The sequence below is a fragment of the Megalobrama amblycephala genome, linkage group LG1 (genome assembly GCF_018812025.1).
Source record: "Megalobrama amblycephala isolate DHTTF-2021 linkage group LG1, ASM1881202v1, whole genome shotgun sequence".
NCBI classification, from domain to species: domain Eukaryota; kingdom Metazoa; phylum Chordata; class Actinopteri; order Cypriniformes; family Xenocyprididae; genus Megalobrama; species Megalobrama amblycephala.
The window spans coordinates 12,383,758-12,411,371 of NC_063044.1; the positions used below are offsets into that span (position 1 = coordinate 12,383,758).

The 27,614-nt window shown below is 38.7% G+C and overlaps 1 protein-coding gene, 1 long non-coding RNA gene and 1 pseudogene across 2 annotated transcripts; 2 read left to right on the top strand and 1 right to left on the bottom strand.

Moving 5' to 3' along the window:
• The first annotated feature begins 434 nt into the window (after nucleotides 1-434).
• LOC125263496 (sperm acrosome membrane-associated protein 4-like) lies at nucleotides 435-3,639 on the top strand. The gene is made up of 3 exons (XM_048182496.1): nucleotides 435-584; nucleotides 2,958-3,068; nucleotides 3,323-3,639. Exons 1-3 carry the CDS (start codon nucleotides 533-535, stop codon nucleotides 3,541-3,543), a joined length of 384 nt encoding a protein of 127 aa, XP_048038453.1. The 5' UTR covers nucleotides 435-532; the 3' UTR covers nucleotides 3,544-3,639.
• Nucleotides 3,640-7,760: 4,121 nt separating this feature from the next.
• LOC125263560 lies at nucleotides 7,761-10,593 on the top strand. Its single transcript, XR_007183845.1, has 3 exons — nucleotides 7,761-7,819; nucleotides 8,072-8,502; nucleotides 8,870-10,593. It is a non-coding gene; the product is annotated as an uncharacterized LOC125263560 (long non-coding RNA).
• A 7,930-nt stretch (nucleotides 10,594-18,523) lies between these two features.
• On the bottom strand, nucleotides 18,524-26,676 carry LOC125263331 (annotated as a pseudogene).
• Nucleotides 26,677-27,614: the final 938 nt, after the last annotated feature.

Consider the following 27,614-nt stretch of genomic DNA (forward strand, 5'->3'; position numbering starts at 1 on the left):
ACAACTGAAAAAAGCACAAATGTCAGAGCATGTCAAAACTTCTCCAGGCCCCAAATCAGCCTCAGACCCCTGAGGGTTAAACAATCATATTGAGAGCATGTTTTTGAGCGACATTTGAATGACATTTTGAATTTGAAATGTGGACATTTCATGAGTCCTCATATCTAAAATAGCTTTACATACTAAATACAAACATACATACAAATAGCTAACATACTAAAGTTTTATTAAAAATGTAAAAATGCAGACAGTTTTGTGTGATGGGCAGGTTTAGGTGTAGGGGGACAGAAGGTACAGTTTGTACAGTATAAAAACCATTATGCCTATGGAATGTCCTCACTAAGAAAAACAAACCTGTGCGTGTGTGTGTGTTAATTTACACCACACCCTTGAGACGTCGCAGGACTGTGTTCAGAAGTGTAACGGATGGTGTCATGGGTGTGGACCTATAAATATAGCAGGTCTCCGCTATTCACAGCAGTCTGACTAGAGTTTAACGGTCTTCTACTTAACCTCAGCTACAGCAAGAAAGATGAACAAAATCATTTTCGGCTTCTTTGCAGTCATTCTGTATTTCGCAGCAGGTAAGATGCTTTTCATATATATATATATATATATATATATATATATATATATATATATATATATATATATATATATATATATATAGCCTAGTGTATAAAATAGCAGTAGATTATTTGTTTGAATATTTCTGGTCAGTTTTTTTGTGTGGCGAATGAGCTCCTTTCATTCCACATCTATTCAGTCACTGTGGAACATGTGAATCTGTGAGTCACAAACATAATAAATTTAGAAGCTGTGGTTTATGTGTCATTCTCATCCATAATATTGCTTTCAGTGATTTGAGCCTACAACAAGCTTCCACAAAGAAATACTCATGATTTTTAGAACTTTTTATGTATTAATATAATTATATTTATTTTTCTATCATTATTTTTAAACTGGTATATTTGTAGACAAAGGTCTCAGCTAATGAACCATGTAAGGGAACAGGTTTTTCTGAAAATGTTTTTCTCTAAAAATGTACATTTATTCACTTCAGAACTTAATTTGTCCCATCCGACACATTTAAAAAGCATATTTGTTAATTTGATTCATCCAACAGCAGTATAAAGTCTTCAATTATGACAGAATGGTGTTCAGTAAAGGAGTTAAAAATAAATTAATTCCTAATTCTCTAACCTTTTTTTAATACTAAACATATATAATCATCATTCTTAGGTAAATCAGACATGATATCATGTAGTTCAGTTGTTGTTTTAATATTTTAATGACATTTCTTTCAAGATTGACTTAAACCTTCACCTGACGGTGTTAAATACTGACAGAGTTGACAAAGATTCGGCTGGGGCCAAATTTAAAATGTAAATATAGTTGTGAAACAACATTAGAAGTATTCCCCATATGCAAAAACATATTAGATCACATCATCTAGACATTTTGAGAGCACTTGTCAACCATCAGACATAAAACCTGACGGAGTTGACTTACTGTTTGATATATTACACATCTCCACCTTTCAATTAAAATTTATATTTTTAAATTTGTTGCATTTTTAAACACTTTGTTTGCCAGTTTTACATTGTGACCTCATGCTGTATTTTACAAGTATAGAGCATGTATTTAAATAATAGTAACAAAATTATTTAAAAATAAAAGCAACGAATGTCCTGAGTATCCAGATTTCCTTTAGAGGTATTTTTATTATGATGAATTTATTTATTTTTTTAACATAAAGCAGGCATTTTGTCAGTAATCAGTGCTCTGTTAATGCAGTTTGTAAGATGTTTATTTGTACCCATTTGTCGATGTGTTCGTGAGAGAGACCGGTTAGTTGAGGCAGAGAGACCAAACCAGTTACATAGGAAAACTTGGCTGAATTTGCATCAGTTTGGCTATAGACCACATTTCTGAATCTGAACAAGTATTTTGTAGAGTAGAATGGAAGTTAATTCACTTGCGCGTGTTTATGTGCTCGCGCTGTTTTGTCCATCATTTAACGCCATACATCACGAACAGTTATATTGTGAGTTATATTTGCTGTGTGAACTTCTGTATTATGTTTGCCTCAGTGTATTGGAATGAGAGTGAGCTCGAGGGCAAGGAGCACAAGCTCATTTGCATTTAAAGCAACCCACCCACAAAAACGGCTTTATTTTTCTCATACCCAAATGCTATAGACTTAAATTACATCTTGTCAAAAGGGGCATAATAGGTCACCTTTTAAAGTACATATGCAAAATTCGGTTTCAAATAAATATTTACTGTAACTTCCACCCACCCAACTGTCACTAAGAAAATCTGCTCTAGGGAAGATCACATGATCATATCCCTGGAAAACAGGTTTAACGAATTAAGAAGAGAGTGACATTTCACAGAAAAGAGGGAAGAACTTAGTAATTATCTGACATGTCACAATCAGGTCTATGCTTGGTTTGATCTTACAAAACCAAAAAAAAACATGTTTTCACCATGTTTACCCTATTGCTGTTATCCTACGGTATGGTTTTCATGTTTCCTGTTAGTGAACTGTGACTGGAATTAGAACTTGAAAATAACTTTCAAATATAACATGGATCATTCAGTATATGATATGTGTAAGCTTGAGTAAGTGTGTATGGATGGGGTTCGTTTGCTATAGTTGGGTTTCACATTTTCTTCAGAACTGAGCTTAATCAGATTTTAAAAAAAGTCCTTAAAGGTAAAAATGATTCATAAATATGGTATTGTTTTTGTACATTTTTATATTGGGAGTTAATTACTGTATATTCAAATATGATATGCTCTCATACATATATAAAGATAAACATGGGAGGGTGAGTAGAATAAACAGGACAACTGTTTATTACTTTTTATACTGAAGAAACTTAAATGCCTTTTAAAAAGATTTGAATGAATTCCATGTTCAAATGTTTCATGAATCTGCTCTCTCTCAGGTCAGGCCCTGCAGTGTTATGAGTGCAAACTGGGAATCGGGAGTCTTTGCTACACAACCAAAAAGACATGTGATGCTGGTCAGCAGTGCTTCAGTGGATTAGGGAAGGCTGGTAAGTTTATTCTGTTCAAAAGCTGTTGAACACCCTCAAAGACGTAAATGTTCGTTAAAGAGTCATTATTTTTTGCATCTCCTTAAAATCGTAAGATTTAATATACTAAAACTGAATAATTCATTTTATTTTGGGGATTTTAATTACTTGTTACGCTCTCCAGGGTGAAGAACATTGTTAATGTTTGCATATATTTTTTCTGTTCTCAGACATTTTTTAACCTTAATCTATGTTTTCTTGGATCTCAATTTCAGCTGGTTTTGTGGATATTAAGATGAAAGGATGTCTCGAAGTGTCCAAATGCAATACAACTGAGCAGGTGAATTTCCCGTCCGACTCGAGCACACAGATGTACCAGATGACGAAGACGTGCTGTTCTACTGACCTGTGTAACTCGGCTCCGGGTCACTTCTCTGCTGTCGGCATGGCCTTCACTACCATCACCTCTGTGTTCATGGTCAAATTCCTCATTTGAGGAGGATTATTTCATCTCTCTCACACACACACACACACACACACACTTTTGTTTTTGTGAATTGTGGGGTCATTCCATAGGCGTAATGGTTTTTATACTGTACAAACCGTATTTTCTCTCCCCCTACACTACCCCTACCCCTAAACCTACTCATCACAGGAAACTGTGCACACTTTTACTTTCTCACAAAAACTCATTCTGTGTGATTTATAAGCCTTTTGAAAAGTGGGGACATGGGTAAGTCACCTCTTTTTGTCATACCCATGTCATTATACACATTTGTGTCCTGATATGTCACAAAAATGCACACACACACACACACACACACTTTAAAGACACTAATGACAACAGAACTTCTAGATGTTGTAGCCCATCAAGGTGGTGTTTCATATCAAATTACTCCTAGTTTAATGACTCACACTTAGGTGGACATCACCATCTCATAGAAGGCATTGTATGCGTTGTGTTCTAGTGGGCTCATATTTGTGTCTGAATGGGGAGCGGTGATATTTGTAACTGTATTTAATAAACAACACAAGACAGTGCTTTTGAGCCTTGTGATTCTTTTACTGACTATTCTTCTGCCAGGCATAAGCAATCAACAGATGATCAGTCCGACACACAAGTCAACTTAAAGGTGCCCTAGAATTGAAAATTGAATTTATCTTGGCATAGTTGAATAACAAGAGTTCAGTACATGGAAATTACATACAGTGAGTCTCAAACTCCATTGTTTCCTCCTTCTTGTATAAATCTCATTTGTTTAAAAGACCTCCGAAGAACAGGCGAATCTCAACATAACACTGACTGTTACGTAACAGCCGGGGGCTCCGCCCCCAATATTTGCATATGCCAGCCCATGTTCAAGCCATTAGAAAGGGCAGAACGTCTGGATGTGCACAGCTGAATCATCAGACTAGGTAAGCAAGCAAGAACAATAGCAAAAAAGGGCAGATGGAGCAATAATAACTGACATGATCCATGATATCATGATATTTTTAGTGATATTTGTGAATTGTCTTTCTAAATGTTTCGTTAGCATGTTGCTAATGTACTGTTAAATGTGGTTAAAGTTACCATCGTTTCTTACTGTATTCACGGAGACAAGAGCCGTCGCTATTTTCATTATTAAACACTTGCAGTCTGTATAATTCATAAACACAACTTCATTCTTTATAAATCTCTCCAACAGTGTAGCATTAGCCGTTAGCCACGGAGCACAGCCTCAAACTCATACAGAATCAAACGTTAACATCCAAATAAATAATTTACTCACATAATTCGAAGCATGCATGACAAACATCTTGTAAAGATCCATTTGAGGGTTATATTAGCTGTGTGAACTTTGTAAATGCGCTGTTATATAGTCGAGAGCTCGTGTGGCAGGGAGCACACGATTTAAAGGGGCGGCGCCCAGCGTAAATCTGTGCATTTTTAATTACACCCCAAAATAGGCAGTTAAAACATTGTATATTAAAAAAACTATGCGTTATTTTGAGCTGAAACTTCACAGACACATTCAGGGGACACCTTAGACTTATATTACATCATTTAACCCCTTAAGACCGGATGGAGCGTCGGCGCTCCCATTTGCGTAAAAATTGAATCCATATAGGTAGCACAGAAATTCTTTTTGCATACAAAACCAGAGACTTTAAACTTTCATATCAAGCCCAATATATTGCGTTGATCACAAGATATTACTTACGGAATGATTTAACATACTTGGCTAAAAACATGTCTCTCATCTCTCCGGGATGCAGTGTGTATCCAATGTTCCCGGACCCATCCATGTTCGTTTTCCAACGTGGAATAACACAAAATAGATATCATTTTAAAGCTTAGAATCTCATCTTTTTAATGCATCTAACCATTTTGAAAAACTCCTAACGAGTGCTGAGAAGCACCACTAAACCGGAGTTTACCGCCCGTTGGCGCCACCTGGCTGCGGAAAAAATGAACAACAATTTTCCAAACTATTCTTTATGCTATCACTACGAAATTTGAACCAGATACAGCTCACATATAGGAGAGCATCACCAAAAAAGATTTTTTTAGCTATCTTATTGTGTTCCTGAGTTATTCCATGTCAAATAAAAAAAAAGAAAAATTATTTTTAAAAAATGATATATATTTTTTGTCTTTTATCAGCTGTTTCTCAGCAAGAAAATGTCTAAATGTCATGTAATTTATATTTTCTTAAAATTTAAAATGTTTTCTATCAAATGATACCTACCTTTTGACTCTCCTTGCTAGAGTTTTTGAGTTATGAGTCTTTACTTTTGTGTGTGTCGCTCAGAAAAAAAAAACTCTAAAAAAGCCTTCAGGTCTTAAAGGGTTAAAAACATGTTCTAGGGGACCTTTAATCAAGCACAGGGAGTGTCGAACCAAATCCACCACAGTATGTTTGTTGTATTTATCAGCGTATAAATGGACACAAACTTACCAGCTCACTCCCCTCATGCAAATGAGTCCAATTTAAAACAAAGAAACCCTCCCGCCAGAGAATTGCACCTTTCTTATGGTCAAGCCAAAAGTCAGAGGTCTGATTTCTTAAAAAGCCTCACGCAAATCGTCGTCTCTCTTCTGGTTCTTCTTTGTTCCTGCTGATACTACGGACTGCTCACGTGAGATCCCGCCCAGCTCCCAAGCTTCCTTGACAACAGGGTCAAATTAATGGTGCGAGATATCTACATTTTTCTTTATTCAACGCAGGAGATATTGACCATCAGACCAAACTGTCAAGAATTTCTCCTGAGCCTGCAGATCTGGACGCTCCTCAACAGCTAAGGCATTTGTAAGTATCGTTTGAACACTAAACAGATTTAGTATCAAGATTGTGAACCCCTTTGTTAACAAAGGTGCTTTATAGGGAGAAACTGATGGTTCTTCCAGCTGGTTAAATGACTCTTTTCATTGCTCCATTCCCCTTTTATGATGCGGTTCAATTCATTTCCACTCTCTCATTTCCTATGTATGTGTGATTTGTATGTTTGTGTTTGTTTAGTCTAGCTATGCGTTTGTGAGTTGGTTTAATAAAACGAATTCTGCACATTCTTGTGAGCTGATTCTAATCTACTTATAAATCAATGTCACTTTTTGAGCTAATTTGCTTAGATTTATATGCTTATATATGCTTGTCAGGTTTGTTGTTGTCTGTTTTGAGTAAAAAAAATAAGGAAGAAAAATAAATAATCACCAAATATCGATATTTCATAGGTGTGTACATTTACTGCGAATTTGGAAAGTGAATACAGAAGCAATGGCCTGTTTTCAGAAGAATAAAAGGAAAAAAAAACAACAACAGTGAATAAAATACTAGTGTAACCTGTGCTGCATCCTGACTACAACACAAAGTGTTGTATCATCCCATTTGTTTGTACCCTTCTCTCATGAAGGAGCCGTGGATCACAGAAGACCTCTGCGCTGCACAACAACCAAAAGTCTTCAAGGGTTTAGTGGAAGAGCTGTGCTTTCTGATTTTGAAAGAGGAAGACCAGGAACAAGCCCTTCTTCAACTTTCACAGGCTGAAACGGATGATGACAGACAACTGGCCAAAGAGCCTTTAGTGTTAATTAAATTAAGGATGATATGGACATTTTTCTTAATGAGTGTCTGAACAAAACAGTCTTGTAATTTAATTGCAGGTTAATGGAGATTAATGTGCTCTCTCTGGCTGTGTTTTTGCAATAGGCTATACTGTATAATGTTATATCGCACATCATTAAAACAACAATTACGATATACACATATATATCGCACATTGAAGAGGCAACATCCCGGCATTTTGTCATCTCATCTCATACTGTTCCATCAGGAGGCGCAATTCACAAATGACTGGTGAACTTACACAGGTCAAAGGTTGAACTAATTTTTATATGCAATATGCTAGTTCAATAGTATATAATAATTAGTTCAAACTTTGGCCTGTGGAGGGCAGTAATACACTTAGCAGTGTCTACACTGCTGGAATTCAAATAGAGGAGAAGAAGAAGAGAGCTAGTTCAAGATGAGCATTTAAGGTTAAAACTTATATAATTTTCATTTTTTTTTTCAGAAAATGAGTGATGGTTTCACTAGATAAGACCCTTATTTCTCATCTGGGATCGTGTTGAACAATTTGAAGCTGCACTGAAACTGTAATTTTGACCTTCAATCGTTTGGTGCCCATTGAAGTCTACTATATGGAGAAAAATCCTGGAATGTTTTCATCAAAAACTTTAATTTCTTTTCGCCTGAAGAAAGAAAGACATGAACATCTTGGATGACATGGGGGTGAGTAAATTATCAGGAAAAGTTTATTTAAAAGTGGACTAATCCTTTAATATGTAAAATACATGGTGGGATGGCTTTGTTTGTTTAAAGCATTTATCATTTTTAAGAAATCTTACAAAAGCTAATGTGAATGTTCTGTAAATATTTAAACCTTTTTGTTGATCAGCTGTAAAGTTGTGTCACATTTAGAGTGGTATATTTAGCAGTGGTCTTTTGAGTTTTTAAAAAATGTATATAATTTATATGATCTAGGTGTCAGGAAGAGGATTGTATGGTGCATCACACTGGACAGCAACTAAAGAACTGGCCAAGAAGCAAACTGAATGTGAGGGGTAGTACCATGTATTTTAAGTATGTAATAATAAGAAATAATATGTACTTTGAGTGCATTTTTTTTTAAGTATAGTCAAGTATAGTGGGGCCTACCAGGAAGGAGCTGGGTCAACTATTGGTGAGGAAGTGGAGCAAGTGAACAGCTTCCTATCTAGAACTGCTGTTACAAGCAAATACATGTCAAAATCAGGTATTAATGCAGAATTACTTTTGTTATATACACACCTCTCATTGTCTTTTCTTATATTTCTGTCATAGGCCAAGCAGACATGATTACACTGCAAGCTATGTTGTGGAACAAGCGGGAGATTCTCAATTTGGGACAAGCGCTGGTTAACAGATCTTTCAAGGTATAACTTTCTTAGTGAATTACTGCAGTTGGGATTTGTAGGTTTTACTAATTGATTCCTGGTGCATTAAGCAATTACTGAAAAACACTGTTGAACGTGGACTGGACCAAGCACCACAGCACTCTTAGGGTGCGTTCACACTTGTAGTTCGGTTCATTTGCTTCATTTGGTCCGGACCAAAAAAGAAAAAAACAACATTTAGTCCTGGTCCGATTAGCGTTCAAATCGGCAATTTTATCACCGAACCTTAACCTTGTCTTCCTGTTTTTGGTTCGTTTACATGACTTTGGTCCGTTTTGCATTCATATATCATTCGAACCGCACCAGAGTTCGTTGCATATAATGACTCTTTTGTTTTGTCACCCAGAATCGGCTCCATTTCTCACCAAGAGGAAGGTGTTTGATAAGGTGATGGCAGTGAGACACCTCCAGGAAGAGAGAGGTCTAATTTGTAAGGAGATGAAACAGCACTGGATGGTCCCGACACACAAGATGTCCAAATTCGAAGCACTGATTAATGAGATCAGCTCAAAATGTAAGAAAGTCTTAGAAAATTTATTAGATGTAAAAAAAAAATATTTTTCCTTTTGTTTTTCAGCTCTTTCTCCAACCCTGTCTGACATTGCATGCAAAGGTCTCCTCTGCATTGTTCGAAAGAAACATTATGAACTTTAAACCTTTAACAGTTGGTAAAGGCAGGCTATGTGAAAATTTTCAGCCAACGAGATTTGATGTCTGAAGAAGAGAAGCTTGAACAGGAAGATGACCTGCAAGACGAAGAGCTCTCAGAAAGCGTCAACAGCTCAGATGACGAACATGATTTTCCTTAATAAGGGACATTTAAGCTGGGTTCAAACTGTATGATTTTGGCCACAAGATTCCTCTGATCTTTGCCAAAAATCTGTAGTCTTTGATCACTAGTTTATGTTCACCAACAGCCGATTAATGACCGTTGCGATCAAAATTGACCTCAAATGAAATTCTTGCCGTGTCAGAAAATTTGACTTACAGTCCTGCAGTGTGACTTCTCCTACGATGACCAGATTGTCTTTATTTTTCAAGACATGCTGTGATCCCACAGTGTGACATGAGGATCATGTTCGTACAGTCTGACAGGCAACATTTGTAAATGACTCTTATAAATCATACAGTGTGCACCCGGCTTTAGAATAAATTACACAATTCTGTAAATGCAAAACCCAAAAAACAATAATTCCACATGAATGGGAACGTGAATCATACTTTGCCTTTAAATGTCACATAGAGCAATTAGATCAGAAGACTTGTTTGTCTTTTTGATGTTTATTGTGTCAACTTTTCTGTAACTGCCTGATGCCAGTGTGTCTTTAATAACAATAACCTATTAAATTCCATGTGGCTAATTACACATCTAACACAACTACTTTGATGATTATGATCAATGGAGCTGTCTACACTTGAAAGATCCAGTTATGCAGTTTACATTCAGTGTGTATTTTTTTACACTTGGGACTTATTGTACTTGTCCAAACTAAGTAAAATGTAGTCCAAAAATGTGTATAAATACTCTAAATGATTTATTCACACAAATAACTATAAAAAAATATTGCATATGCAAAAAATGTCAGTATGTACTGCACAAAAAATGCATCATGGATACATTGCACTTTTTAAAAATTATTAATTTAAAAATATATATTTTTTTGATAAATCAATTAGGAAGATTTACAAACTCATGAGTTATTAGTTTTAATAATTACAATAATTTATTTAGTCTAACAAATGATTTGCTGAATCCGAGAAATTTGTTAAACATGATGATATATCTGTCTTATTGAATAGAAAATGTATTCTAAAATCGGTATAGCTGATTTGGGGTGCATATAACATCCAAAAGCTTTTTAAATAATTATTTGAATATTTGCATAATATTTAATATCTGTACAATATTTGACAAACACCAGGGTGATGATCCCTTGATCGTTTTGAGTTGAGGGAAATATGATGTGTCCTCCTAGATTGTATGAATGTGTTCAGTCCTGGTATGTAAAGCAGTTTGGCCAACGTGTTGTTTTTAAATGTGCTACATAAATAAACTGATTCATTGATTGAGCTTTTTTATAATTTATCATTGATTTAATAAAAAAAATCTATCTAGACATTTGGGACAGTAATGCACAAAAATATTATCATTGCATGCATATACTAGTGACATGTTGTGGCAAATACAGTAAATATGCCAAATTTCAGTTACATGAAGGGAAGGCTGAAAAGTGCATTACAAGAGTTGGACTATGTTGCTAGAAAGACACTTAAGGTACAACAATGCTTTACCATGGAAATTAAACAGATCTTGTACTTGGTTATAAGCAAGATTATGCACATTACTGATGTCCATAACTGTGTGATCATGACTTTCTCGTGATCTTGAGATAACAAAAGTTGTTTTCTCGTGATCACGACTTAAAGGTGCCGTAGAATGTCTTTTTAAAAGATGTAATATAAGTCTAAAGTGTCTCCTGAATCTGTCTGTGAAGTTTCAGCTCAAAATACCCCATAGATTTTTTTTTTTAATTCAGTTTTTTAACTGCCTATTTTGGGGCATCATTAAATATGCGGCCCCTTTAAATTCTTGTGCTCTCCGCCCATGGAGCTCACGCTTGCCTTCAACAGCATAAAGAAAGTTCACACAGCTAATATAACCCTCAAAATGGATCTTTACAAAGTGTTCATCATGCAGCATGTCTAATCGCGCAAGTATAGTATTTATTTGGATGTTTACATTTGATTCTGAATGAGTTTGATTGTGCTCCGTGGCTAAAGCTAACATTACACACTGTTAGAGAGATTTATAAAGAATGAAGTTGTGTTTATGAATTATACAGACTGCAAGTGTTTAAAAATGAAAATAGCGACAGTCTTGTCTCCATGAATACACTTTAACCACATTTAACAGTACATTAGCAACATGCTAACGAAACATTTAGAAAGACAATTTACAAATATCACTAAAAATATCATGTTATCATGAATCATGTCAGTTATTATTGCTCCATCTGCCATTTTTCACTGTTGTTCTTGCTTGCTTACCTAGTCTGATGATTCAGCTGTGAACAGATCCAGATGTTAATACTGGCTTGAATGCCTTGAAGACGGGCTGGCATATGCAAATATACGTATTAATGATCCCGACTGTTACGTAACAGTCGGTGTTATGTTGAGATTCGCCTGTTCTTCGGAGGTCGTTTAAACAAATGGTTTAAGAAGGTTTCCAGATGACAGAAGGGGGAATTAATAAGTTAAAATTCTGACAACTATGTACTATTGCTTGCTTGTACTGAAGGGACTATCCTCACAAAAACAGCCTATGCATTTCTTCTTTAACAAATTTAAGAGAGTGATCATTTGAAAATCAGCAATGAAGAGTATAAAATGTGTTGACATAACTAAATAATAAAGCAAATTTAAGTTATCATATAAATGCTAAAAGGGGGATTGAGAAAGAATTTTTCTTATTCTAAAATGAAACTGTAGTGGAATGATAGAAGGGTGTTGGTACGTGACAGGAGGGCCTCCACTCGAGGTTAGAACATGATGAACAAGTCTAAGAATGTAGAGAATACCATCTTTGACCTAGAGGAGATAACATTCTGAGAGATGAGCCAGACAATTGGCTAAAAATTAAATATTGGTTAAATATTTTGAATACATCATCATCCATAAAAGTATTTTATTTATTATTTATAAGCCTGAGGGATGAAACTGTCACGGACTTAACACAAACAAGATGGTAAGATCCAAGCGCAGCATTTATTGGGAAATCCAAAGTCGTATGTCCAAAAACAGGCAAGGGTCAAACTCCATATAAACAGTCCACAAAAACAAAAAGCCAGAGAAATACATTAACAAACCACAACCAAAGACAGAAACTAATGAGCAAACACAAAACAGGTGGGTGCAATGAAATGAGGATAATGAGTCCAGGAGGTGAGTTATGGGTAATGTAGTCTAAGGTGAACAATAGTCCATGTTGGAGTGCCCCGTTTAGCCACCAGAGGGCACTCCAACATGGACTATTGTTCACCTTAGATTACATTACCCATAACTCACCTCCTGGACTCATTATCCTCGTTTCATTGCACTCATGATCATGACAGAAACTAGAGCTAATTCAACAAGAAAAAGAGGAAAACAAAGGAGATTTATGCCACTTTTGCTTGTGGATGAACATTTTTGCATATAAAATAAAGAATTTAACAACATATTCACGCAAATTTGGGTTTTCGTAACAAAAAATAAACTCACATTAGTAGTTAAAAATATAAGAACTTTAAATTAACCCAAAATATAGCCTATCAGTTGTAGGCCTACTACAATTACAAAATTACTGCCATGAGATTCTAGCTTGTAAAAAGCGTTCACGTCCTCGTAGAGCTCGTAATTACAGCTTGTAAGCTGGGAGTTTTCTGAAAGCTCCCACACGTACCACATGGCAGCTGTACCACCTGACCGCTGTAGATTCATAGATGAGTGAGTAGGCAGTTTCGGACGCAGCCAAAGTGTCGCCTCTTGGGTTCTATACTCTTTGATCGCACTCAACACCACTTCACCCGCCATCCTTGGAAACTTTGATGTGATGCACATAACGTTAGCTCTGACTAGTGGTGTGGAGGAAACTGTTATTTTAGTCAAAGCTTGAAAACGAAATTTAAAAGGTAAGATAATATAAAGTGATCAGTCGATTGATAATACTGAAGTCGACTAATTTGACCAATCATGGCAGGCCTAATAATAGACTATTGAAAAATGTCTATACACACTCTTCCAGCCTATAGGATGTAGTCAGAATGCTTATCTGCACATAGTATGGTTTGTTAAAGTGTGTTTACAGAATTTGCAAGTGGTTCATATACTTTTTCTTGCAACTGTATATATTTTAAAGTAGCACTCTATGGAAGCCATGTAATGAAAGAATTAAAAAGGTATGTACATTTACTATTTTGTTCCCTCTATTAATAATTATTAAATAGTTAATAATTACCTTTTTTAATTCTATTACTCGATGGCTTCCTTAGGGTGCTACTTTAAAACTGTAATTTTATCACTGTTTTCAAACACTCAAGTTATCTATATGTGTGTGTGTGTTTTATGGGTTGTTATGGACTGTTTGTAATAGAAATAATTATACAAAATGTGTTTGTATCTTGTGGTCAAAGTCATGAGATCAGGTGTTTGATTCCATGGGTCTTAACAAAGACATATCACAACAGTAACTCCACCTGCTCGTCACCGAGGGTGCCCACCTGCACTGTCCTCCACCCCTGCTAAGACTGCAAAGCAGCAGCCTGGCAAGAATGGCAAGTTAACAGGCAAGAATGTACTGGTCCGTTTGGACAGCACTGCAACTGTTGCGTAAATCAACCACCAGGGCAGTCTACACTTCCCGAGCATGTTGCAAGTTGCCCGCCATCTCCTCTTTTGGAGTCAGAATAATCTGAGGTCGCTTTGTGCCATTCACATCCCAGGTGTGCTCAACCATGCAGCCGACCATATCTCGGAGCAGCCTCCACTTCTGGGAGAATGGAGTTTCCATCCCCAGGTGGTCCAGCTGATTTGGCAGTGGTTTCGGACCGCTCAGATCTGTTTGTCTCCCCGGACACAGCCCATTGTCAGTTGTTTTACTCCCTGACCAATGGCACTCTCGGCACGGATCCATGGGTACACAGCTGGCCCGGGGTCTATGCAAGTTTGCGCTTCCCCCAGTGAGCCTGCTCACACAGCTTCTGTGCAAGGTCAGGGAGGACGAGGAGTCAGTTGAGTTAAAAGAGCTGTCCCTTAAGACAGTACTCCTGGTTGCATTGACCTCCATCAAGAGGGTAGGTGATCTGCATGCACTTTCGGTCGACGAATCGTGACTGGAATTCGGACCGGGTGACACTTACGTTGTCCTGAGACCTCGGCCTGGATATGTGCCCAAGGTTCCTACCACTCCCTTCAGGAATCAGGTAGTGAACCTGCGAGAACTGTACATCCTGTCGTCACAGTTCCTGTGCCTTCACTGAAGTATGGGTGGCATGCTCGTCTCCTCAGCAAAAAACAAAGTGCGAGTGCTCTCATTTCCGCATTTATTCCCACACTGCAGGGGTGGTGCGCGTGATGCAAAGCTCGCATGCCAATGTTCATTGGCTGATTTAGTTACACTCAAAGGTGATAGGGCTCTCTAGCGATATCCCGATTCGTCGGTTCACTTCTGACGTACGCCTCTGTTCCCTCCTTTAGGGAATGAAGGTTACATACGTAACCAAGATGGTCTCTGATATGGGAAAACTTTTCTCACACTGAAGCCATGGAAACTTCTCTTTGGTGTTATTACATGGTTCTTGTAGTTTTCCTGTCTATGAAACTCTTTCCCAGTGGTGTATTATTTTGTATTTGAGTAAATGTACAGAATTAGTTACTGTACTTAAGTACCTTTTTGGAAATAATGATGTAAGCAACTTTAACTCTGTACTATATTTTTGAACAAGTAAATGTACTTTCAACTCCTTTTCATTTGTGATGAGTAATGCAATTAACCTTTTTGCATGGCACCTAACTTTTTCTGCAGCAATTTGTTTCTGCTATAAAGAAGGCATTGAAGGCCTGTACTCAACCAAACTTGTACTTTACATGACTTTGAGTGCATTAGCAGTTAGTTGTGAATCGGAGGTGTTTGATTTAGGAGATGAGGTCATGACTGCACCGGTGATGAGCAGGGTTGCCAGGTTTTCACAACAAAAACCCGCTGTAAAACACATTCGTACTACCATTGGTCTGTGACGATAACGTAATAGGAGGTGTGCGCCGAGGCTCCGCCTTCACTCGCGTGGAACGCTTCTATGACACATATGTTTGAGTTAGTTGAGGTAAGATCTCCGCGGGTGAAAACATGAAGCACACTAGATACCCGTAATAGTACAAAATGAAGTTGTGCCTCTGATGAAATGAGGCACTGACACTCTTTTTCAGGTTTGATACTGTAAAGCTGCTTGCTTTTAAGCAATCTATTGAATAAAGTGCTATATACAGTGGTGTGAAAAGGTGCTTGCCCCCTTCCTGATTTTTTATTTTTTTGCATGTTTGTCACACTTTAATGTTTCAGATCATCAAACAAATTTAAATATGAATCAAAGATAACACAAATAAACACAACATGCTGTTTTTAAATGAAGGTTTTTATTATGAAGGGAAAACAAAATCCAAACCCACATGGCCCTGTGTGTCTCGTTCAGCTGTATTTAAACGCCGGTTGCCTGAGTAAGTGTTCTCTATCTCTGAGACTTTTTTATTTTTCTCTTGCCTGTGGATTATTCCTTCTCTGTTATTTTTTTGTGGACTTTCTCATCTTTAGATTATTTCTTGTGGCATGCCCATTTGGACAGTTTCTGTTTTTTTGAGAACTTCTTTTCTCAAAGTGCGTCTTACTGTTGCATTCACCATTCTACATTGGCTCAAGGATTGAGAGTCTGGAGTTCTAGTCCCTGCTCTGACAGAAACAACACATCCAGAGCGAGTTTACTGTAACTACTTTACATTATTTTATTTATCCACTGTATTGACAAGACTTTTATGAAGGATATTGGTTTACTTGTGGCATTTTTGGGCATTTGCGCTTAAAGGTCCCCTAGAACATGTTTTAAAAGATGTAATATAAGTCTAAGGTGTCCCCTGAATGTGTCTGTGAAGTTTCAGCTCAAAATACCCCATAGATTTTTTTTTAAATTAATTTGTTTAACTTCCTATTTTGGGGCATCATTAACAATGCACTGATTTACACTCGGCGCCGCCCCTTTCAATCGCGTGTTCCCTGCCACACGAGCTCTCGACTATATTACAGCGCATTTACAAAGTTCACACAGCTAATATAACCCTCAAATGGATCTTTACAAGATGTTCGTCATGCATGCTGTATGCATGCTTCAAATTATGTGAGTAAAGTATTTATTTTGATGTTTATACAGGGGGTGCAGAATTATTAGGCAAGTTGATTTTCTGATCATATTTTTTTCCCAAGCACATTTTACCAATTCCAATCCACATCAATCTTAATAACTACTATTAATATTGTTTTTAATCATTTATAAGTGATATATAATTGTTCATGAAGGCTGGAAATGAAAAATGCCTTATATTCAGGTGTGCAGAATTATTAGGCAAGTTTTCTTTTACAGGCAAAATGAGCCAAAAAAGAGATTTAACTCAGACTGAAAGTCAAAAATTATTAAATACTCATGAGAAGGACGCAATACTAATGCAATACTAGAAATTGCAAAGTTAAAGCATGACCAAGGGACAGCAAAATGCTCATTGGGTCAGCGGGGTCAGACAAAAACAGGTGGAAAAGAAAAGACACATGTTAACTGCAAAATAATTAAGAATTAAGGTGAAGAATTAAGTGTGAAACCATCAGGAACCCTTTAGTCTCCAGCGCCACCATTTTCCAGAGCTGCAACCTACCTGGAGTCTCCAGAAGTGCAAGGTGTCAGGATCTCAGAGACTTGGGTTAGCTAAAGAATCCTAAAAAATGACCTGCACTTGATAAGAATCACAAGCTGAAGTGTTATAAAATACATGAAGACTGGGTTTTAATAGGGCTTATAGACAGACAGCTTGAGAATGACTCCTGATGGACCAGCACCACATCCTCTTGTACCACTGTTTGAAGAATTTATCCAGAATCTGGCAGTAAGGTGTTTGAGTTCACTTTTAGTCCATCTCTTATCCTGAAATGTCTGTCTTGCAGAGATGGACTAAAAATGATCTTCCAAAACTTACTGCCAGATTCTGGAAGATAAATTCTTCAAACAGTGGTACAAGAGGATGTGGTGCTGGTCCTTCAGGAGTCACTCTCAAGCTGTCTGTTTATAAGGCCTATAAAAACCCAGTCTTCATGTATTTTATAACACTTCAGCTTGTGATTCTTATCAAATGCGGGTCATTTTTTAGGATTCTTTAGCTAACCTAAGTCTCTGAGATCCTGAGACCTTGCACTTCTGGAGACTCCAGGTAGGTTGCAGTTCTGGAAAATGGTGGCGCTGGAGACTAAAGGGTTCCTGATGGTTTCACACATAATTCTTAATTATTTTGCAGTTAACGTGTCTTTTCTTTTCCACCTGTTTTTGTCTGACCCCGCTGACCCAATGAGCATTTTGCTGTCCCTTGGTCATGCTTTAACTTTGCAATTTCTAGTATTGCATTAGTATTGCGTCCTTCTCATGAGTATTTAATAATTTTTGACTTTTCAGTCTGAGTTAAATCTCTTTTTTGGCTCATTTTGCCTGTAAAAGAAAACTTGCCTAATAATTCTGCACACCTGAATATAAGGCATTTTTCATTTCCAGCCTTCATGAACAATTATATATCACTTATAAATGATTAAAAACAATATTAATAGTAGTTATTAAGATTGATGTGGATTGGAATTGGTAAAATGTGCTTGGGAAAAAAATATGATCAGAAAATCAACTTGCCTAATAATTCTGCACTCCCTGTATTTGATTCTCTATGAGTTTGAGGCTGTGCTCCGTGGCTAACGGCTAATGCTACACTGTTGGAGAGATTTATAAAGAATGAAGTTGAGTTTATGAATTATACAGACTGCAAGTGTTTAAAAATGAAAATAGCGACGGCTCTTGTCTCCGTGAATTCAGTAAGAAACAATGGAAACTTTAACCACATTTAACAGTACATAAGCAACATGCTAACAAAACATTTAGAAAGACAATTTACAAATATCACTAAAATAGCTATGATAGCTCATGCTATCATGGATCATGTCAGTTATTATTGCTCCTTCTGCCATTTTCGCTGTTGTTCTTGCTTGCTTACCTAGTCTGTTGATTCACCTGTGCAGATCCAGACATTACTGGCTGCCCTTGTCTAATGCCTTGAACATGGGCTGGCATGCATATGCAAATATTGGGGCGTACACCCCGACTGTTACGTAACAGTCGGTGTTATGTTGAGATCCGCGTGTTTTCCGGAAGCCTTTTAAACAAATGAGATTTATATAAGAAGGAGGAAACTGTATGTCACTGTATGTCATTTCCATGTACTGAACTCTTGTTATTTAACTATGCCGAGATAAATTCAATTTTTCATTCGAGGGCACCTTTAACTGAGACTTTTTGTAGACTTTTGATTTATTACAATGTTAAGGTGTTCAGTTTTATTTTGATTTTAGAAAATGAACATGATTTCTCATCAATCAAATCAATTGTTTATTTTTACTGGCATTTCTCTCAGGTATCGAAGACTAGTGCATCTCTGAGCCTACATTTAGAATGAGTAAAATACTAAAGTAATGTTAAAATCAGACGCTCCAAGATTTTTTTACTCGAGTTGTATTAGAATTTGTCACTTTTAATTTGTAATGTAAGTAATTTTTTGCTGTCAGGTATTTCTGCTTTTACTAATTAAGTATGGTTTTCAGGTACTCTTTACACCTCTGTTCTGTCCACAGCGATGACTTCTAAAAACAGTTCTCTTTCAGTGAAACCTCATGCGGCACTTAAGTTGACCTTTAAATCTGAAACTCTTTCCACACTGACCACATGTAAAAGGCTTCTCTCCAGTGTGAATATTCATGTGTTCCCTAAGGTTTTGTTCTCGTTTGAAGCCATTCCCGCACAGAGTGCAGATGTAAGGCTTCTCTCCAGTGTGAACTCTCATGTGGACTTTAAGGTTTCCTTTATGTGTAAAACTCTCTCCACACTGTTGACAGGTGAAAGGTTTCTCTCCAGTGTGAATTCTCATGTGGACTTTAAGGTTTCCTTTTCCACTGATACTCTTTCCACAATGTTCACAGGCAAATGGACTCTCTCCAGTGTGATTTCTCATGTGGGCTATAAGGTTTCCTTTTACAGTGAAACTCTGTCCACACTCTTGACAGGTGAAAGGCTTTCTCTCCAGTGTGAATTCTCATGTGGGCTATAAGGCATACTTTTTGACTGAAACTCTTTACCACATTGTTTGCAGGTGTGAGGCTTTTCTCCAGTATGAGATCTCATGTGGACTTTAAGGCTTCCTTTATGTGTAAAACTCTGTCCACATTGTTGGCAGGTGAAAGGTTTCTCTCCAGTGTGAGTTCTCATGTGGATTTCAAGGTTTCCTTTTCCACTGATACTCTTTCCACACTGTTCACAGGTGAATGGACTCTCTCCAGTGTGAATTCTCATGTGGGCTATAAGGTTTCCTTTTTGACTGAAACTCTGTCCACATTGTTTGCAGGTGTGAGGCTTTTCTCCAGTGTGAATTCTCATGTGGACTTTAAGGCTTCCTTTATGTGTAAAACTCTGTCCACACTGTTGGCAGGTGTAAGCCTTCTCTTGAGTATGAACTTTCATGTGGACTTTAAGGTTTCCTTTTTGACTGAAACTCTTTCCACATTGTTTGCAGGTATGAGGTTTTTCTCCAGTGTGAGCTCTCAAGTGGATTTTAAGGTTTCCTGTAAATGTGAAACTCTTTCCACACTGTTGACAGCTGTAAGGCTTTTCTCCAGTGTGAACTCTCATGTGGACTTGAAGGTTTCTATGTTGGTCAAAACTCTTTCCACACTGTTGACAGGTGAAATAACTTTTAGTTCCTGTCTTTTGAGCTCTTTTTTGTGAGGAACACTTTTTAGCCTGTGTCAATCTTTCTCCAATCATGAAATCATGATGTTTATTCTCTTCTTCCCTTTCATTAAGTTCATGACTCGCCTCTTTCAGTGCCATCAGGTCTAAGACAAAAACAGACTTAAAACAATTGAGACATTTAATGCATCAAAACCAAAAACATGTATGCTCTATACCAGGGGTGTCCAAACTTTTTAAAAAGGGGGCCAGATTAGATAATAGGGACTTTAAAGCCACGCACACACTTAACGATTGTAAGGCCGATTATGAATGTAAATTGATACTTATGACTGATCATGCTCAAACGCCTCCAGTCGCATTCAGTCTGTGATTATAGTCGGTGTTCAAATTCCATGTGTAAGTGTTTAAATCTGCTGCAGTCGCAGGAAACAATCGGTATGTGTGTTCAGTTCAGTCTTAGAATGTTTCAGCAAATCGTTAGGTGTGTCCCCGGCTTAAGCAACAGCTACGACGACCGGAAGTAAACTGTCAACTGCCGTAGCTAAAGAACGCAAAAATTGCTAAGCAACAACAAAGAGGACAGCGTGGATCATTTAATCATTTAACATAGTAAACAATACATTACATTAGGGCTGCACGTTTTATCGCGATAAAATCGCACACGATATGGCAAAGGCTGTGATTATTTAATGCGTGGCTTGTCAGAGCTTTACGGCTCTGTGATCAGTAGTAAATGCTTCTCCATCTGAAAGCTAGAGGGCGCTCTTGCTCAGAAAATCATGCCCTGCAGCAGCATCATATCGCTGTAGCTGAATAAACAGAAGATTGAAATGCTTTGATTAATTAAACACGACTGCCTTATTCTGTGTAAGAAGCCACATCATCTCACAGAAGGAATGCTAAACTCGTTATGAAGTGAGTTCGGAGTAAAAACATGTTATTAAATGTTGTCTTTTGTTGGACAAGATGTTAATAAATGCTCTTATTTTTATAACAGTCTGCAAACATCTGGAGACTGAGGAAACAAGTTGCTCAAGTTTAGGCATAGGAATGTTGTCCCATTCTTGTCTAATACAGGCTTCTAGTTGCTAGTTATGTCTTCTTTGTCGTATTTCGTCTTTTTGATGCGCCTTGGATATACCTTTCAGCATTGATGGTGCCTTTCCAGATGTGTAAGCTGCCCATGCCACACGCACTCATGCAACCCCATACCATCAGAGATGCAGGCTTCTGAACTGAGCGCTGATAACAACTTGGGTTGTCCTTGTCCTCTTTAGTTCGGATGACATGGCATCCCAGTTTTCCAAAAAGAACTTCAAATTTTTATTTGTCTGACGACAGAACAGTTTTCCACTTTGCCACAGTCCATTTTAAATGAGCCTTGGCCCAGAGAAAACGCCTGCGCTCCTGGATCATGTTTAGATATGGGTTCTTTTTTGACCTATAGAGTTTTAGCCGGCAACGGCAAATGGCAATGTTTTCTGGAAGTATTCCTGAGCCATGTTCTGATTTCCATTACAGTAGCATTCCTGTATGTGATGCAGTGCCGTAGACTTGTGCCAATATTCGGTAATGCGATATATCGCGATAATGAATAATGCACAAAAAACAGAAAGCCAGAGGTACAAAAGAGAACGTAACATAAATGAACAAACCACAACCAAGGACAGAAACAACTGAGTATAAATAGACAGACATAAATGAGGAAACACAAAACAGCTGAGTGTAATGACATGGGATAATTGTCCAGGAAGTGTGTTATGGGTAATGAAGTCCAAGGGGTGAAAACAAGACTCCGGAATGGAGTGCCCTCTAGTGGCTGATAGGGCACTCTCACTAGTGATCATGACATTACCCCCCCTCAAAGGAGCGGCTACCAGACGCTCCACCAGACAAAAAAAAAAACAAAACTCAGGAGGGAGGTGGACAGGAGGAGGATCAGGGGGAGGGATGGAGGATCAGGGGGAGGGATGGCGGGCCAGGTCCAGAGTCCCCAACTGAAGGCCAGGGGGGAGCCGGAGGAACGGACCATGGGGGCTCCCTGAAGGTCGGGGTCCTGGCTGACTGCCAGGGTGGCGCTGGAGGAACCGACCAGGCGGGCGCCGGCAGGTCTAGAGTCCTGGCTGATTGCCAGGGCGGCACTGGAGGAACTGACCAGGCGGGTTCCAACGGTTCAAATGGCCTGGGCAGTAGCGGCAGGGTAGAAGGCTCGGATGGCCGCGGCAAGACAGAAGGCTTGGATGGTGACGGCAGGACAGACGGCCTGGGTGGCGCCGGCAGGGCTGTCCAAAGGTGCTCCGTGGCCGTATCAGGGAGAACGGGTAGCTCGGTGACGGCCTCCGTGGCCGTATCAGGGAGAGCGGGCAGCTCAGTGACGGCTTCCGTGGTCGTATCAGGGAGAGCGGGCAGCTCGATGGCGGCCTCCGTGGCCGTATCAGGGAGAGCGGGCAGCTCGGTGACGGCCTCCGTGGCCGTATCAGGGAGAGCAGGCAGCTCGGTGACGGCCTCCTTGGCCGTATCAGGGAGAACAGGCTGCTCTGGAACGGCAGCGGGCTCAGGCTGGGGCTGCTCTGAGACGGCAGTTCTGGGGCTGCTCTGGGACGGCAGCGGGCTCAAGCTGGGGCTGCTCTGGGATGGCAGCGGGCTCAGGCTGGCAGACTGATCCAGAGTCAAAAACACCTGAGTGCCTCCTCCAGGCACGCAAGACCGCCAAAACATAAAAAGTGAAAACAGCCCTCCTGGCCATCACAGGACTGACAGGGAGAGCATGCGGGACTGGAGCGGACTCGCTGGCTGGAGTGGGCTCTGGAGCGGACTCCCTGGCTGGAACGGGCTCTGAAGCGGACTCACTGACTGGAGCGGACTCACTGACTGGAGCAGACTCTGGAGTGGACTCACTGACTGGAGCGAGCTCTGGAGTGGACTCACTGACTGAAGTGGGCTCTGGAATGGACTCACTGACTGGAGTGGGCTCACTGACTGGAGCGGACTCTGGAGTGGACTCACTGACTGGAGCGGGCTCTGGAGTGGGCTCACTGACTGGAGCGGACTCTGGAGTGAACTCACTGACTGAAGTGGGCTCTGGAGTGGACTCACTGACTGGAGTGGACTCACTAACTGGAGCAGACTCTGGAGTGGACTCACTGACTGGAGCGGGCTCACTGACTGGAGCGGGCTCTGGAGTGGACTCACTGACTGGAGCGGGCTCTGGAGAGGACTCGCTGACTGGAGCGGGCTCTGGAGAAGACTCGCTGACTGGAGCGGGCTCTGGAGTGGACTCACTGACTGGAGGGGGCTCTGGAGTGGACTCACTGACGGGAGCGGGCTCTGGAGTGGACTCACTGACTGGAGCGGACTCTGGAGTGGACTCACTGACTGAAACGGGCTCTGGAGTGGACTCACTGACTGGAGCGGACTCTGGAGTGGACTCACTGACTGGAGCGGGCTCTGGAGTGGACTCACTGACTGAAGTGGGCTCTGGAGTGGACTCACTGACTGGAGCGGGCTCTGGAGTGGATTCACTGACTGAAGTGGGCTCTGGAGTGGACTCACTGACTGGAGCGGGCTCTGGGAAGGCCTCCAGGCCTCGAGGGATGACTGAAGCATTCCTCCTCCTTTTCCTCCTCTTACGAGAGTGAGACGGTGACTTCGTGCCCTCCTCCTCTATGGATTCGGGAGCGACCTCACCGGCTGGAGCGAGTTCTGAAGCAGACACACGGGCTGGAGCGGCCTTGGGCTGAACATGTGTTGCCCACTGGCTTCTATGGCCGAGATATTTGACAAAGCCCCAAAAATCCAGTATCTGAAGCCCCTTCAACTCCCACCGAGGCAGAGGGTCATCGAGGCATCCATTAAAGATCTCTTTTAGCGCCTCATCATTATACCGCAGCCCTCTCGCCATAGTCCAGAAGAATTGGGCAAAACACTCTACCTCCTCTCTCTCCTGACGTAGAGCCACCACCGCCCGCAGTAAAGCCATCCGTTCCTCAATTGAGGCTGGGGGAATAATCCTAAAACTCATGCCGCTGGATCTGTTAAGTGGTGGTTTGTTCTGTCACGGACACACAGACGAGATGTACAAATCCAAGTGCAGCATTTATTGTAGGGTAATCCAAAGTCGTATATATCCACAAAACAGGCAAGGGTCAAACTCCACATAAACAGTCCACAAAAAAACAGAAAGCCAGAGGTACAAAAGAGAACGTAACATAAATGAACAAACCACAACCAAGGACAGAAACAACTGAGTATAAATAGACAGACACAAATGAGGAAACACAAAACAGCTGAGTGTAAAAACATGCGATAATTGTCTGGGAAGTGTGTTATGGGTAATGAAGTCCAAGGGGTGAAAACAAGAGTCCAGAATGAAGTGCCCTCTAGTGGCTGATAGGGCACTCTCACTAGTGATCAATACAGTTATCCTGGTCATTTCAAAATACCGTAAATAATAATTTATTACCAATTATTAAAACTTTTATAATGCATATAAGAATACTTTCCCCATCAACCGTATAAAATGCACAACATCACTGTATTCTGCTTCAAAGGGACATGCGCTCAGATGTAAACAAGCCAATGAGAAGCACAAGGCAGAACGAGTGAAGGAGACGAGCTGAATTAAAGTGCGTGTTCACTCTCTGACAGCAGAGGGCGCTGATGGAACAGCAGAGTGCAACGGTTACCTCGGAAACCTCTTAAACAAAGCAACTGCGCTGGTGACGTTTTTAAAATGCCTCAAACATATATTTTAATCTGGACTACAACATGCCCTAAAGATTAGAAATGTTCTGATTATTTGTTATTGTTTAGTAAGACTTAAAGACATACGGCTTCATTAGTTAACATGTTAATTCATTATTACCAAACCGACAATGAAAAATACTTATAAAGCATCAATTATTCTTAGTTACTGTTTAATAACATTACTAAAACCAAAATAACTTATTTAATGGACCTGAGATAAAATTAACAATGATCAGTTGTGTTTCTTAACTAACATTAACAAAAAATAATACTTCCTGTAACAAATGTAGCTGTTGCTCAATCTTAGTTAATGCATTAAATAATGAGACCTTATTGTAAAGTGTTTCCTGTTGTTCTTTATAGCCTAATTCTTTTGCACTTTAATCTGTTTGAAAATTTGACTTTATATTTTTTGTGTGTATTGTATTATTGTATTTAAACATTCAGAGTTATTTTTGTTATTACAAAAAGAGTTCTTAAACCTGTTATACTCTGACAACACTTTTTTTTTTGCAACGTATTTCAATATTGTGATAATACCATATACCATGATAAAAGCTTCAGCAATTAATCACAACGTGAAAATGTGATACCGTCACATGCCTACAGTGCCGTCTAAGGACCCAAAGATCACGGGCATCCAGTATGGTTTTCCGGCCTTGACCCTTACGCACAGAGATTGTTCCAGATTCTCTGAATCTTTGGATGATATTATGCTCTGTAGATGATGATAACTTCAAACTCTTTGCAGTTTTTCTCTGTGAAACTCCTTTCTGATATCGCTCCACTATTTTTCGCCGCAGCATTGGGGGAATTGGTGATCCTCTGCCCATCTTGACTTCTGAGAGACACTGCCACTCTGAGAGGCTCTTTTTATACCCAATCATGTTGCCAATTGACCTAATAAGTTGCAAATTGGTCCTCCAGCTGTTCCTTATATGTACATTTAACTTTTCCGGCCTCTTATTGCTACCTGTCCCAACTTTTTTGGAATGTGTAGCTCTCATGAAATCCAAAATGAGCCAATATTTGGCATGACATTTCAAAATGTCTCACTTTCAACATTTGATATGTTATCTATATTCTATTGTGAATAAAATACAAGCTTATGAGATTTTTAAATTATTGCATTCCTTTTTTATTCACAATTTGTACAGTGTCCCAACTTTTTTGGGGTTTGTAGTCCAAGTGCATTGCAATAGTCGGTTTGTTCAGCGTAGACAGCTTTTAGCTGTTGCAGCACGTCTAGTGTAAGTTAGTAGACACAGTGATAATATGGCACCACGAGACGAGGATCTATTTCAGAACCGGCCGCTATTCAAATAATCTGGCTGCGGGCGCGGGCCAGATATTATTGCAGACATTATTGCCACCTATAGCGACCACTCCTTTCTGGTATTTAGCCTATAAACACATTTAATATAAATACGAATGCACAAAACTGTAAGTTTGACAAAAATAATAACTATAACAGACTATTTTTTTCTTTAGAGCATGAACAGAAAAAATTATTTTCCATTGTTCTGTATTCAGAAGATGATATTGGGTTTATTGTTTCAGAAAATAATTGTTTTGGCAACTTCTGTAATATTCTCTAAGATTATATTTCTGTATATTCTCTATTTCTGTAGAGCTGGACATTTTAATAATGATCAAATTCAGCTGTGAGAATAAAACCAACCTGTTTGTTCCTCAGTATCTTCATGTTTCACACTGAATGTTTCTTCAATCATTATGTCTTCAGTCTCTTCTTTAATAAACTCCATCTTCATGTCTTCAGTCTCCTCTTTAATAAACGCCATCTTTAAGAAGAGAATAATTAACAGAGTTAATGGTCTTCAATGACGGTTGGACAACAACAACACTAATGCTTAAAATTAATAAACTTCATATTTAGACATTTATGATCTACATTTGGTATTCAAAAAATTATAGATTATATTTGATATTGGTATTTGATTCAATTGACTCAGAGTTGAAAAGTTCAGTTTCTCCATCATGACTCGCCAGAAACTGAACACGTGTTAATGATAAACTGATTTATGATATATAGAGAGAGAAATGAGACACAGATTTACTGTTTCTCATCAGTGGTTGATCCAGAGCCAATATATCAAAATAATCATCGTTATCGGTTTCAAGGTAGTAACATACTAACTAGTCATGTTAAATTGAAGTAATACTGTTTGTAGGCTATGTTTTATAACAGGGCCTCAACAGGGTGCGAGATTGTTTTGCACAATTTTAACATCCACAAAAGTTCCACAGTCACAACGCAGCAATTTCTACACAACCGTGGTGAAGGTACACTCAGATATGAATAAAAAAAACTAAATAAAATAATGTACGTACTTTGTGCTTAAAATGAGTCTAAAATGCAAAATAATGGATAAAAATAGTTAAAAGTTAAAACTTGTTGTAATTTCTGTATATTGTAGCTAAAAACAGCTTGTGAAAATTAACATATCAAATTCAATAAGATATTTGTTAAATGCTGTTTTATAATTATCTTCTTATATTTATGTTCTTTTATTTTTGTAATGTAATGTGCTTTTGTAAAGTCATACTAATGTTATAACAGGCATATTGTTTTGAACTGCTTTTACGGAGGTTAATATTAAATATTAATTATATTAAAAGAGTAAAAATCCTAATAATAAAACTAAATCATAATTATTAATGTAATAATAGCCTATAAGGAACCCACAACAATTAAAAAAAAAACATTAAAAAATGTGTTGTCCCTGTTTTTTAGATAAATAGATAATAACA

Excerpts from the sequence above, each read along its gene's own strand:
- LOC125263496 (XM_048182496.1), top strand. The coding sequence starts at position 533 with ATGAACAAAATCATTTTCGGCTTCTTTGCAGTCATTCTGTATTTCGCA. Across the intron at positions 585-2,957 it reads CATTCTGTATTTCGCAGCAG|GTCAGGCCCTGCAGTGTTAT; the intron begins GTAAGATGCTTT and ends GCTCTCTCTCAG. Across the intron at positions 3,069-3,322 it reads CAGTGGATTAGGGAAGGCTG|CTGGTTTTGTGGATATTAAG; the intron begins GTAAGTTTATTC and ends TCTCAATTTCAG.